The following is a 13899-nucleotide window of genomic DNA, read 5'->3' as shown; positions in this document are numbered from 1 at the left end:
AAGGCAGATGGGACATACACATGATGGCAGACTACTGTTGGACTCTCTAACATGATTGTCCTGATGACACACATAAAAGGAAATCGCATAAACAGCATTTTTGAAGCATTGTCATTAATAACAATTAATAACTAATTAATATTGAATTAATTAATCAAATCATACATAACTTTTTTCCTGTCACTGTTAGATATTTTTAATTTCTTTTTTGTATGTTAGACTGTTTACTTACTAGTTATAACTAAAATAAAAATATTCTTGCAATTCTGAATGCTTTTCAAACGTGTTGCGTTAATTAATTAACTATTAAATATCTCAGAAACTACAGCCAATCTGGCAAAACCAGTCATATTCTTAATCAGCACCATAAACTTAATATAAAACCATTCAGACATCGTTGGCGCCAAAATCACTGTATACCAGTGTTTATTATTAACTTATTTGTCTCACTCTTCCATAAAAGGCGAGTTACAAAATTTGAGATATCATTTCTTACATTTATTTTGTTTTTCTAATTGGAGCACAGGGAGGTGAAGTGGCCTTGTCATGGTCACAGTGTCAGCAGCGTGGGATTTGAACCCACCACTTCAGAGTTTGAATTCCGAAGTCGTAACCACTACGTCACACTGCCTGCCTGTAATGATAATTCTATCCTATCCTCCACTCGCTATCATAAACGAAACTCTCCACTTTGTAATGTGTGAAATAAACAGAGCGAACGCCCAGAGACTGTGGTGTAACCGCGATAACTACTCCATCACCGTGCTGTCCTCAGGCTCATAAAACCGCCAGTCGAAAATTACAACATTGCATTAAACTCCGCACTGCTTGTACATTATGGGAAGGGATAAACTGTACTGAGTAAACTTTCCAATGTTATCGCCCGGCCATGAGTAAACGCTACTCTCAAGTCAGCTCCAAGTGCGAAAAGCACACGTGGTGCTCTGGAAATTCGGCAGCAGTGAAGACGTCACAGCGAGTTTGCGGCGAGCCTCCAGCTCGCAGCAGCCAATAACAGTGAAGGGATCGAGTCGAGCCTCCCTCCGGTGAAGCAATCAGCGCTCAACTAGTGAATTCGAGCCCCCACGAGTCGTCATGTGACATATCTCTGCAAAGTGCCAACATGGAACTACGAGAGACGATGAGCCAAGTGGGCGCGCTGTGCTGATTTTTTTCTACAACAAATCGGAGCAGAGAAGAACAGCTACCGGGAATTGGACAGTCGCCAGCATACTTTATATAGGGGTACAGGAAGCTTCATCTCAGAGCTGCCGGAACAAGATTTAACCCGCGTCTCCAGTGCACGAATTTGTCAGGTAATTCTACACGTAATGAAGAACTAAAAGATAAAAACGAGCTCAGAACACGCAAGGCATATTAAGACATTTAAAGATTGTTTGGCTGTATTCGCATATAAACGATCAAGTTTGGGTGCAAGCTGCACGAAGATGAACACGAAATATTAATCATTCGTTCGCCTGCGCGTATCGAGTTTCGCTGGAACTTCCTCGCAAATCGTACGACTGTGAAGTGATCCGAAGTGCCAGTGTTGGGGGCGGGGATTTTGGTTTTGCAGCGTTAACTGAAGTCGATCGCCCTGGCAAGTCACCAAGAATAGAAAACAAAAAGAAAGGGGTAGTATGACAACTGGCCTAAATTGATTTTTATCAAACATGCAAGGGGAGGGACACGGAATCATTACTATGGCAATACGGCGTATGCACAGTGCGAGTCGCACTCCCAGCGTGCTGTTACATCAGCAAGTGTTGTTGTATTGTGTTTCGCCCCTCCCCCCGTTAAACTAATCCAATTGAACAGTAAACGAGGCACGTTGTGGAATCAAAACGCAAGTTTTTGTCACGTAAAACAACTAACACGTACAAGATGGAGTTTAGTACACTGTTTTAGATTCTAGAATTGCGAACGGAGTCGAATCAAATCACTAAAACGATACGGGGCACGGAAACTGGGCTATAGTTTACGTGGAAATATGTTAGAGCAATGAAAGCACTGCACATTTGAACGGTTTCGTACTTTATGAATGAATAGAGAGTTTGGCATTGACGTGGGTCTGGGCCCTCATCCCTACAACGCACAGAAAAAACCGGCCAGCTTGGGATGATTTTTTTTTCTTACTATTATTAGTTCGTATTTTAAGGGAATACCACATGCCCCCTAATCGAATCTCTCCTTTCTCCAGAACTAGCAAACAAACTTTAAGACGAAAACGCGTAAAGCTTGAAGTGAGTCAGATGAACGATCGTTTCGATAACCAATCAACGTCTCCGAAGAATCACGTGGTAAAAGTCTTAACGCGTGCTAGGCGAGCTCAGATTTATTAAGCTTCGTTTTACAAAGGGGGTTTACAAGTACCCTCGCATCAAGCTTGAGGACGTTTCGAGATTGAATATAATACCCTGCATATGAACTTTAACGTTAAGGAGCATTTTCTGCAATGTGCTTACGCTTGCAGTTGCTTAATCTAAACAGTCATAACAGGAGTTTAGCCATCAGTTCTACCTTTGTTTGTGGTGCTGAATACGTCTAGCCAACAAAGAGAGAGTCAGTGTGATGCTAGAATGGCAGTTCTTCCAATTTGAGTAAGTGACTTCACCTCCCTTTGCTTCATAAGCAATATGATATCAAATGGCACCTTGTAGTAGTTTGAGTAAGTAAAATCATCCTATTAAACTGAACTGCTGGCTTTGCCATTGACAAGTATTCTTCAGAGGTAACGAGAGTGAAACTGTCTTTTGCTTGTTTGCTTATGTTTGGTATTTCTCTGTGAAGCTTTCCTTACTTTCCTTAGAATGTCAAAATAGAATATGCAGAACTAGGAGGTCTGAGGTCTTGAGCAAAGCTTCTTCTTTTCTCTCATCACAGAGGAGACAGTTCAACACTTGGAGAGTCCTCCTGCAAGCTTGCTAAATAGTGTTGATTAAAGGAGAATGAGAGATACCAGGGATGGAAAATTCAAGTTCAGACTCCATGTTAGGTCCTTATCCAAAGTACTGATCTTTAGGTGTCCTTGAGAGAAAAGTGAAATTCCTTGGGGGCTGTGTTTTTTTCCACTTTCTGTAATTCATTGGACATCACAATGCTGCATTCTCAGCTTGGGCACGACTCTCCACTGCCTCATTATTTAGAGAATACTGCTTGATTCTATTCTTGTCAAACCAGCAGAGTGGCATTAAGGGTGTTCTAGTTTTGGTTCAGCCATTGACTGTTTCATTACCTCATTTCCAGCAAGGTTGCATATTGAGAGTTAAAGGTCCTTCAGTCAAACCCTGTATCTCTGACCAAGATTCCTTAAGAAACGCTACAGAGAACACAGTGCAACACCTTAAGACTTCATTTCCAGATATGCTGCCAAACTCCTTGCCACAAATTGTTGAAATCCCTTAATTTGTTTGAGTCCTTTAGAAGGTGCTGGGTTACACAAGGAGATCTGCAGGTTAGATTATGTAATCTTATGCACTTTAGAAAAGATGTGGGACGCATAAAGCCTCAAGTCAAGATTTTTTTTCCTGTGTGACTGTGTGTAAAGTGTCTTCTGTCCAGAAATGTTCAGTACTGTCCCAGGCCAGGCATTGTTTGTTTCTACCTGAGTGAGTCTCTCCACCTTCCTTGTATTCTGTCCCTCACATAGGACAGTTTAAACAGAAATCCCTGTGTAACACTTGACAAGAAGCAGATTACCTAGTAGTTCCTAGAAATAAAAATATCAAAGCTGACAACACAGCCATTTTCTTAAAATACACCCCAATTATGAAATAGCCTTTCCACAGATGCAAGAGCTTCAGACACTAACAATATTCAGCTCTAGGCTAATATATGTATTTACTGAAACCTAAAGATCAGGGATATCATACATTTTAGTTTCATTTTAGCCCCTTTTTTAATTAGTAGCAAATTACTGCTGCTAATGAAATATACTTTATTATCTTTATTTTAATTGAATCCCTTGTTAGGAAACATAAAAAACATATTTTTTCCCTAACTAAGCTACCAGTTAACATTAAGTCTTGAGTTGCTTCATTGTTTCCCTCAGGGCAATGGTAATAACAATGTCTTCATGTTTTTGATGCAACCAACTTTATAGTTAGAACCCAATTTTTAATGCTAATATTTTATTTTATTATGTGGTTTGGCAGCGCAAAGCCTGTCCCATTATCACCAGTAGTTGGGCTACTAATTAAGATATTGGCAGGAATGAGAATGACCACTCGTAACAGCCCTCCAGGAATGGAGTATGACAACCCTCTATAGATAAACATTTAGAAATGCAGTTTACATAATACTGTTTTCATAGACATTCACAAAAATTTTTTATGCCTTTACTGTCGGTCCTTTGTGAGGTGGCTTGTTTGTAGGTTCACGTCCAGCTCACTCCTGCTTCTACCTCCAGACAACGTCCCATTCGAAATGACAGCCAGAGAACATTTATTCTTGACACAGCTGAACATTATCGTAATGACTAAACTAAAATTGCGACTTTGCTTTTCCATCGTGTTACAAAGTACAGACTTTCATGCGTGTACATTTTAATTACCCTGTTTCCAGACTGGAGATGCTTCACCATTCAAGCCTTGGTTACCCTCAAGGTTTCTTTCTACCGAGTCTTCCTTGTCGCCTTGCACTTGCTCAATGGGGGGTACATACATGGAAATCTGTAAAACTGCTTTGAGACATTGCGCATTAGGAAAAGATTTATACAAATAAAATAACAAGTCCCCAGTTAATGTTTAATGGAACATTAGAACAATTTTGGTAAGAACAGAATATCCAGCCCAGCAAGCTCACAATCCTGTTCACCTAATTTCACCAAAATAACAGTCTCTGAATTCCTAGTCTCTACCACAAGTGCAAGTAGATACAATTCTATTTTACTTTACTTTATAGTGAGTGTATTTATATTATGCACAGGTTTCTATTTATGTTGTTCACTTTACACTGCTTATTTTCAGCAGAATAGCAAACATTTTAAATAAATGGCTGTACTAGCTTCTAATGTGTGCTTTCAAACCATAATGATAATTGCTGGTTCCGTGACTGGCCTTTCATTACTGTTATTTGGTAGCATTATGGAGAGAGGGAGAGCTCCAAATTATTGTGTTTCCCTTGGGTAAAAAAATCTCCAGCAATGGAAATGTGCTTGTTCTATTTTTTGAAATAACTTAAATAGAATCGATTTCCACTGGGAATTACCATTGTTGTATTTAAATATTGCAAGCTGTGGAATCATTTCTTCTCTCCAAATAGTTAGAGACTATTGGTTATACTGGGTAATTTTATTTGTTTTAAATATTAAGTAAACACAGATTTACTCTTGCTGCTTCAACATTTTTGTTTTGTTTCCTTGCTTCACTCTTCTGATATGAAATTCTTATCTGGTGAAATTTTTCAGGTCACGAGTCTGCTAATTACTGACACCCTCCACTAGACTGCTTTCCATTTCTCCGAGAATTACGTTGGGTGTGGACAACATCAAATGGTCTCAGTAAGTCACCAGGCTCCACTCACTATCGGTGCAGAAGTGCTGACGGCCACTGCCTCCTTCTTGGAGGCGTCCACCTATGAGGATTGTGTGCTGCCCTATAAGGACAATACTGGTGTGCCGGCCGTCAGCCCCTGTGGACATGATGGCAGCTGTGACTCTTCATCTGCATCTTCCTGTTCAAGCCCATCTTCCCAAGACATGGAGGACATTGGTGGTAATTCATCTCGAGAGCCTGGTGAGCTTAAGGCTCTCTTTTCATCCTCTGTGAACACAAGTGAGGAGATTAATGTAAGCCAGCAATTTAAGATGCCTGACTTTTGCTCTGAAATCTCCAGTAGCTTCTCTCCCACCCTGGAGGAGATTGAAGAGTTTTTGAAGGAAAAGATGGAACTTGTCAAAGAGGGCCTTTCTGATTCAAATAAATCTATTAGCCTTGAAGTGAATGGGCGTGCTACAAAGGTGGAAGGCTTGGGGACTACTGAGGCGCCTGTTTCTCCTACCTCGGCGATTGCATTATCAACCAAGAGTGTGCCTATTTTGTTACCTCTTCAGCCCTTGCTTTTGGCCACCTCGGGGGCACAGCAAACATTACAAGGGAACCTTCGTGTGGGACTGGGACACTTGATAATTGCCATCCAAGGTGTCACCGGTAGTCAGAATCTTGTTGTGCTTCCTCACCAAGATGTAGCAGCCTCTGCCACCCAGAGCACTGCCTCAACCATCACCAGTGCTATGGACCAAAAGTATGTGAAGATCGCACCTTTGCCCATTGAAGTGAGAGGCGTGGGGTTTGGAGGCACACTTAAAGCAGTACCCTCTAGGTCTTCCAAGGTGTCAGCTGACATGATGAGGGTGCACAAGTGCACCCACCCAGGCTGTGAAAAAATGTACACTAAGAGCAGTCACCTCAAGGCTCACTTTCGAAGGCACACAGGGGAGAAGCCCTACACCTGCAGTTGGCCAGATTGTGGCTGGCGGTAAGCATTCAGTAGTCATGGACTGGGCAGGGCAGGCTGATGCTGTGGCAACAGTTAGGGAAATGTAAGAAGGTCTGACCTCTTTTGTTGAATCTTAAGAAAGGAAATCAGGGCAAGGTTGACTCATCTGACAGAAATACAGGTTAATCTGGAAGAGCCGCATGTTTAACATAACTTGAGTATCCATGTGTCACTAGATACCAAGTAAAAGCAGTTACAATTAAGATATCCAAATTTTCATGTTGCTTTTTATTGTGTTAAGTTGATTAAACAAAATAAAAGACTATATTGAAGATACTATATACTGTTTATGAAGTCAGATCCAAATGGGCACAGTAATGTTGTTAATAGAAACTTTAAAGAGCTTTCCAAGGGTTAAGCTAGCAGTCCATTACAAATTTACTCCATGCTTTAAGGTGCCTTGGTATAATAAGTGACTCTGCAAACACTGATTTGTATGATGCACTATTTGATTTAGAAACACCCTGTTTGGTGACCCATGATTTTGTAGCAACCCCAAGAAGTCTGTTAGGCTCTTCCAAGACCTTGAGTGACACATTTTTGGTGCTACCAGGGACTCCATTTATCACCAGAGTTTCCCAAGCAACACTGTCTGTCATTTGAAGTAGAATGGGACACTGGGAGCTCCCATATGGGCCTTCAGAACTTTTATGGCCTAGCACAGTTTATAACTTCCCGTGTGATCTGAGTCAGGCACAAAGAGGTTTCAATCCCATCTAACCAACTGACACTTTTTTGAATCTCTCCACCAATCTTGTAAGGTGAGGTACACCACCCACTATTCAATTGGAAAGCTGTTTTAGGAATATTCAGAAAAAGAACGTGTGTGTCATTAATGATATTCTTATTATCTTTGCAGGTTTTCTCGCTCTGATGAACTATCACGCCACAGACGCTCCCATTCCGGAGTTAAGCCCTACCAGTGCGTCATGTGTGACAAAAAATTTGCCCGCAGCGATCATTTGTCAAAACACACCAAGGTGCACCGAGGTCAGAGGATGAGTCGCATCATAAGAGCTACCAGCTAGCAACACAGCCAGTCAGCTATTTTCTTTTCATGCCCCAGCCCTGGGCGGTGAGATAAATGGACAAACTATTCTGGTAGTTTTGAAAAACGGCCTCTTCTCATTAGCACTTCTTGTGTTATTTTTGTTCTTGTTATGGAAGAAACTTCTTTTTAGCCTTGTATCTCTTTTGGGTTACATGATTTGTGCATATTGTAATAATCTATATTTGTATTTGTTTAATTGCAGAACCAGTGTTTGGCACTTCCCAAATTCATAATTTGCTGCTATGTCTTACATGCGTTAAAATGGCAATCTTGAGAGAAAAAGTGAAAGTCACCATCTTGGCACTTAATGTAAAACTAAAGTAGAATTTTTAACATTAACAGATAATATGTACTTTTACCTTCCTGCAATTGTTCCCCTAGTTATTGGAATAATTGATTTTTTTTTTTTGAAGTTTTATTAATTTTATTGCAATCCATACAAATCAATCAATTTTTTACAAATAGAAAAATTGAGTTAAGGACAAATCAATCACCACCCCTGAGAGAGAGAGCAAGGCAAACGGCATGAAGTTTAAGGCTTGTAAACATACCTTTTGGAATAATTGATTAATTGATTCTTACATTCATTTATGTTTGTAATTTTCTAGTTTGCTTATTGAAGTACAAGAGCAGGGGATGTGGAGATTGTATGTTGGGGAGTTAGAGGCTATCCCTGCAGCATCTGGTGCAAGGCAGGACCCAACCCAGGGCAGGATTCCAGTCACATGCCCAACTGTGAGCTATTTTTATATCACCAAACAGCCTAATGTACACATTTTTTGAGTAGTTGGAGGAAATCATCATATCATGAAGAAAAGACACACAGACACCAAGAGAATATGCAGATATCAAACAGACATTGATCAGGCTGGGATTTACTTATTCATCCATCCAGCCATCCATTATCCAGCCTGCTATATCCTAACTACAGGGTCACAGGGGCCTGCTGCAGCCAATCCCAGCCAACACAGGGCGCAAGGCAGGAAACAAACCCCGGGCAGGGCACACACACACCAAGCGCAGCTTCATTTTATTCTTTTTGTGTCTTATTTTTAGCTTATATTTTCTGCTTCTTTTTCACATCTGTTTAATCCCTCCATCTGTTCTTCCTCTACAATCACTTTATCCTGAGCATAGTTGCAGGGAAGCTGGAGCCTGTCCCAGCAATCTTCAGGCACAAGGCAGAAACATTCTCTGGACAGGGTGCCAGTCCATCGTAAGATCTCTGTTTAATATTTTTGTTAATTTACTGATATAGTAGAGAGTTTGTAGATACAATTTTAATTATATTCAAAATTTATTTCATAATGTGCCTTTCAGAAAGCACACCATCGTAATAAAGTGTCTTATTTTTAACTCCATGTCTTCCATGATTCTGCTTAGATTTACAGACATTTGTTATCTGTTGTATGACAAGCAGATCTGTGGGTCAGAACATTTTTATACACAACACATTTTTCCACTGTTGACACATAGTTGACTAAATTTCTCTGTTCAAGTATGGATCAGTGTGGTTCTACATATCTTGTGGCTTAATTTTTTAACCTGCTGAGGCCAAATGATGGATGAATATGGGGTAGAGGGCAAATAAGAATGAGGGACAGAATAAAACAAACACACAATTGTCCTGTACAAAAAGATGACCAAAATGAGGTTTTTCATATTTCAGTGCACAGAGGCACACATTTTTAGTGAAGATAGTTGCTGAATAAAAATATTTTTCTTTATTCATGCAGCTGCAGAGTCCAATTTTTTTAACTTTACTTTTAAAATGATTGATCAATATATTATTAATTTGGTTTGATTGGTAGTCGATCGTCAGCATGATGTAAAAAGCAGAGAAGGTGACAGCTGCTTTACTGTTGATTAATAATAGAGAGCTTGACTTGAATGAATTTTAGATAACTAACTATTGCATTTTTAAAAACATCTATTTACTAAACCCGTCTTTTCAGTTACACAATTGAAACTAACCACAGCCTGTTCTGAAAGCATCAGGAACCAGGCAAGAACCAACTCTGGACAGTAAGTCAGTCCATTAAAGGCAGACTCTTGTACACACGCTAACTTACTTATTAAGTGCAAAGTATGGGCTGCCAGTTGTTTTATATTCAAGTATTTGAGATGAACTGGAAAGTGGAGCACCAGGAGAAATCCTGCATTGTTATGCAGTGGTGGTGTGGAGCATGTTATAGTCCACAAGGGTCGTGACTGGAATGGTTGCTGAAAGGATGTACTTTGATCTATGGCTGGGTCATCCTTTTCCCATTATACCTCCAGTAACCAGAATGTAGTAGTTCTTCAGTGTATTCTCCACTATGCTTTGCATTTACCAGTTTAAAACAGTCTTAAAAATGGCAACAAAGAGCCAACAGCATGTATTAGGTTTTTTAAGTATTTGTTGTTTATTGCCATCTCGATGGCAGAAGACTAATGCGGCCAACCTCTAACTGAGGAAAGGCAATTTAGTCATTTACATCTCAATAGTAGAAAATTAACAATTCAAATTTTGGAAGTAGCATGGTTTATGGTACAGCAATTAGGTAATATAGATATTTGGAGGCAGAGTGGTGGCTCTGTGGTTAAGGATCTGCATATAATAACTAGAAAGTTGCTGGTTCAAATCCCATTACTGCTAGAAATGATCCTATTCCATTGGGCCCTCCAGCAAGGCCTTAACCTGAAAAATTTCTCCAGGGCATTGCACAATAGCTCTGACCCCAAAAGGGCATGCAAAAAGACAATTTTCCCCTTGGTATATGAAACCAAAGTCAAAATGATTTGCTGTCAATATGTGTCACATTTTCAAACACCACTTGTAACAGGTTGAATATACTGTATATAACTAAGTATATAAGTATAAATACAGTATGTAGTTATAATGGTTAATCAGTAGCCCTGGAGATTATATATATTTATGTTTATATATTTAGGTTTCTTGTGGTTTACAATCTTCTCTCCATGGCAAAAAATAGTTTTATGAATATCATCCTAATGGAAATCTAGGATATGGAGGCCCTCAGAGAGAGAGTTTTTTTTTTTTTTTACATGGGCAGGCTGTTCCCTGTTTATAGGGAAATCCTATAAGCTTCACAAACTCCAGTGGGTTTTTTTAATACTTTCCTGCAGTAGTTATTTTTGGGGTATTCTTTATAATACTTAGAGCGCTTAACTTTTCCCTTTCATATCCATTTTCTTCCTTCTCCCCATATTTATTCATGTTCACCTTTAAATCTCTTTGATGGACTACTGCCCTGCCCAGGCTTGTTTCACACCTTGTGCCCAGTGCTGCCATGATCCTCAATTGGCATAAGTAACAGTGATTCTGTATGTATATATGCGTGAATTTCTAAATTTGAGTGATGCACAGAAGTTATCAATAGACAGTAGACACTGCTGTCAAGTTCTTCATATGCTAATTAGTTTAACTAAATATTGCAGATAATTGAATGACCCATGAAAGGTGAATAATTATTAAACACAGAATCTTAAATAGAGGTTGTGTCAACCCCAATGTACTGTACAAAATGTAGCAATGAACAAAAAAAAAAAATCTGAGTACATCCATGAAAATATGTCAGTCCTTCATAGGGCATATCTGTAATATGCACTCTCTCACTTGTCAAACACCTTAACCACATTTGTCCATTGTGGGCACACTCGCGCACATACGGTCCAATGTAGAATCACCAGTGGACCTAACCTGCACATCTCTGAGGCTGTGGTAGGTAAACTGAAGCATCAGGAGAATGTGCAAACTTCCCTCCCCACAGATAACGACCAGGCAAAGGATTCAATCCTGGACCCTGGATCTGTGAGGCAGAAGTGTTATTGACTGTGCTACTGAGCCACCCTCTGAAAGTTAATACCTGTAGTTTGTGTAGAAGTGCTCAGGGCAGTAGCCTGAATAGCTAGAAAATGTATGGAAGCAATGTATTGGCAAAAGTATAAGTAAAAAAAAAAAAGTACCGACATGTATGTGAAGAAGCCTTCTACAACTGACTCAAACATGTAAACACTCACTCAATCCAAATGTTTGTTTCTCAGTAATGTACATTTCTGTTTGGCTTGATCTCATTGTTCCCTAAATGACATTTATAGTGCATTTATCAATAATAATGCAAATGGTACACATGGATGCTGTTGGGTTTCTTCACAGCTGGCCTTGTATATCCTTGAAAGTTTAGGTCCTGTGTGGAAATACTTAATACTGTTATCCTGAAATGTTTCAAATGGAATGATGAAGGTGCTTTGTTTTAACTCTGACTTGCAGAATTTAAATGAACACTGCCAAGATCTTTCTACTATAACATATTATTACAAGGTAACACATCTTTCTCAAGAATATAAAAAACGTATTGTAAGTACTTTTTAAAAATTTATAAAACACCCACTAGTCAAGGCTGTTGCTTATTAGAATAAATCAAAAAGACAGTACTTGCTCATCTAGTGTTCTATTGTGTAACTAAACAGATTTTTTAAATGTTAAATCATAAAGCCAGAACATTATTTTGACTAGTTTCTTCATAAAGATAAAAAATATTTAATCTAGTTAATCTGAAATTTTAACTGAAACTACTAACACCCTGCAGTGGTTTTGCAGAGTTCAGTTTAATTTTAAGAGAAAGTGGTTATGTCATGGTATCAGTCTATAATAGGTCTCCTGCAGAACCTTAGGCAGGGAATTATGGATAATGTGTGCAACTGTGCCTCTGCACCAGTAACGTCCTAAGGAGCTGGGTTTTGGCAAGTGGAGCTTAAATTCTCATATTATCTTTCTGGCCACTGGTAATGTTCTTTAGTGGCCAGGTACATGAAGCAACACCGGTGATACAGCAGTACAAAACTGAGCCTCATTCATGGATAAACATGTGACTTGTATGACCTGGACATTACCCTACATTATGAATTCAAATCACTTTAATGGTTGATATGGTGGCTGGTATGGCTAAGGTTTCAAAAGCTTGGTAAGGATGAATAGCTTTTTTTTTTCTTTCTGGACTTCCAGCTTTATACAAACACCAGCTTGTTTGGAAGAGTAACTGTACTTGTGCAACTTAAAAGGTTATCATCTCTGTGGATAGCCTTCACCCCACACCATTGCACTCTGTAGTGCTGTATTGTAGTTTACAAAATTGAATGTTACTGGAGGAGACCAGAATCTCTCCTATATTAGGATGCTATACGAAACTATTACCTCTGAAGGAACTGTGAATGGAGCACAGGGTGTTGCTATTAGGACCTTTTTTTTAAAATAAACAATAGGGCTGTTTAAAAGAAAAATCAGAAGGTCACTCGCAGGTGTTTTCATTAATAAAACTTAAAAAGAATAATTATTTGAAAGTCCACTTACTTTTACAAGTGTATTTGATATTTAGCATCTATTATTGGCTGTTACGGTTCCATTTGCTGAAATCAAGTGAATGTTTTTTATTTGTTAATATTTGTTTTATCATGGGGAAATGCTTTATTTTCTTAAATGTTTTTTGTTGTCCTTTCAAAATAAAAAATAAGCTGTGTGACAAATTACTATTGATTTTCTTTATTATGTAATAAAATTACCATAATATTTTTAATTTATTTTTTAGATATCAATGTGTTAACCTTCATGACCTTATATTGCAACCAGGGCTGTGGAGTCGGTACATAAATCCTTCGACTCTGACTCCTTCGTTTCCGGTACTTCTGACACCCCGACTCCTCTGTATTTAATATGCTAATGTATTTTGCATGTTGATTGAAGGAAGGCTACATACACGTCATTTAACCACAGAACTACTGGCTAGGAAGCTGGCTCTCTACCGTATTGGCCAGTTTAAACAAAAGACAAGAACCCCTGAAAACACATCAGGCCATAGCACACACCTCCACCTACACCATTACACTTGTTTATACTCAAATTAACTTGTTAAACACATTATATCTGAAAATAAAATTAAAACACCTTTTGTAATGTGCCATAATCCATTTTACAATATGTGAATGTCAGGTTGTAAAATAGCTCAGCTGAACTTCACACTAGAAGTAACACAACTATGCACTGGGCTTTATTTTTACATCAGAGAAGTACTTAATTAATACTATTGTTTATGAAATGGGACATTTGAACTTACTGTATTTTTTCCAGTACAATTTAAATTTATTAGGAGTCGGAGTCGGTACATTTTTGCCGACTCCGACCCCGACTCCAGGTACCCAAAATTGACTCCGACTCAGACTCCTCAACTCCGACTCCACAGCCCTGAATACATCAAGCTGATTTGGAAACTTTATAAAGTAAGTAATCTATTTATTTATATACAATCCCAAATCAGAAAAAGTTGGGACAGTGTGGAAAATGTGAATAAAAA

General features: G+C 38.9%; 1 protein-coding gene across 1 annotated transcript; it reads left to right on the top strand.

The window, feature by feature from the left end:
* Positions 1–1126: 1126 nt before the first annotated feature.
* si:ch211-117k10.3 (Krueppel-like factor 15) lies at positions 1127–8010 on the top strand. Its single transcript, XM_039748508.1, has 3 exons — positions 1127–1316; positions 5408–6477; positions 7358–8010. Exons 2-3 carry the CDS (start codon positions 5492–5494, stop codon positions 7524–7526), a joined length of 1155 nt encoding a protein of 384 aa, XP_039604442.1. The 5' UTR covers positions 1127–1316; positions 5408–5491; the 3' UTR covers positions 7527–8010.
* Positions 8011–13899: the final 5889 nt, after the last annotated feature.

Source organism: Polypterus senegalus, chromosome 3, assembly GCF_016835505.1.
Source record: "Polypterus senegalus isolate Bchr_013 chromosome 3, ASM1683550v1, whole genome shotgun sequence".
NCBI lineage: Eukaryota > Metazoa > Chordata > Cladistia > Polypteriformes > Polypteridae > Polypterus > Polypterus senegalus.
Note: the sequence above shows the minus strand (reverse complement) of the source record. Positions and strands in the feature narration are given on the sequence as shown.

Excerpts from the sequence above, each read along its gene's own strand:
- si:ch211-117k10.3 (XM_039748508.1), top strand. The coding sequence starts at position 5,492 with ATGGTCTCAGTAAGTCACCAGGCTCCACTCACTATCGGTGCAGAAGTG. Across the intron at positions 6,478-7,357 it reads TGGCCAGATTGTGGCTGGCG|GTTTTCTCGCTCTGATGAAC; the intron begins GTAAGCATTCAG and ends TTATCTTTGCAG.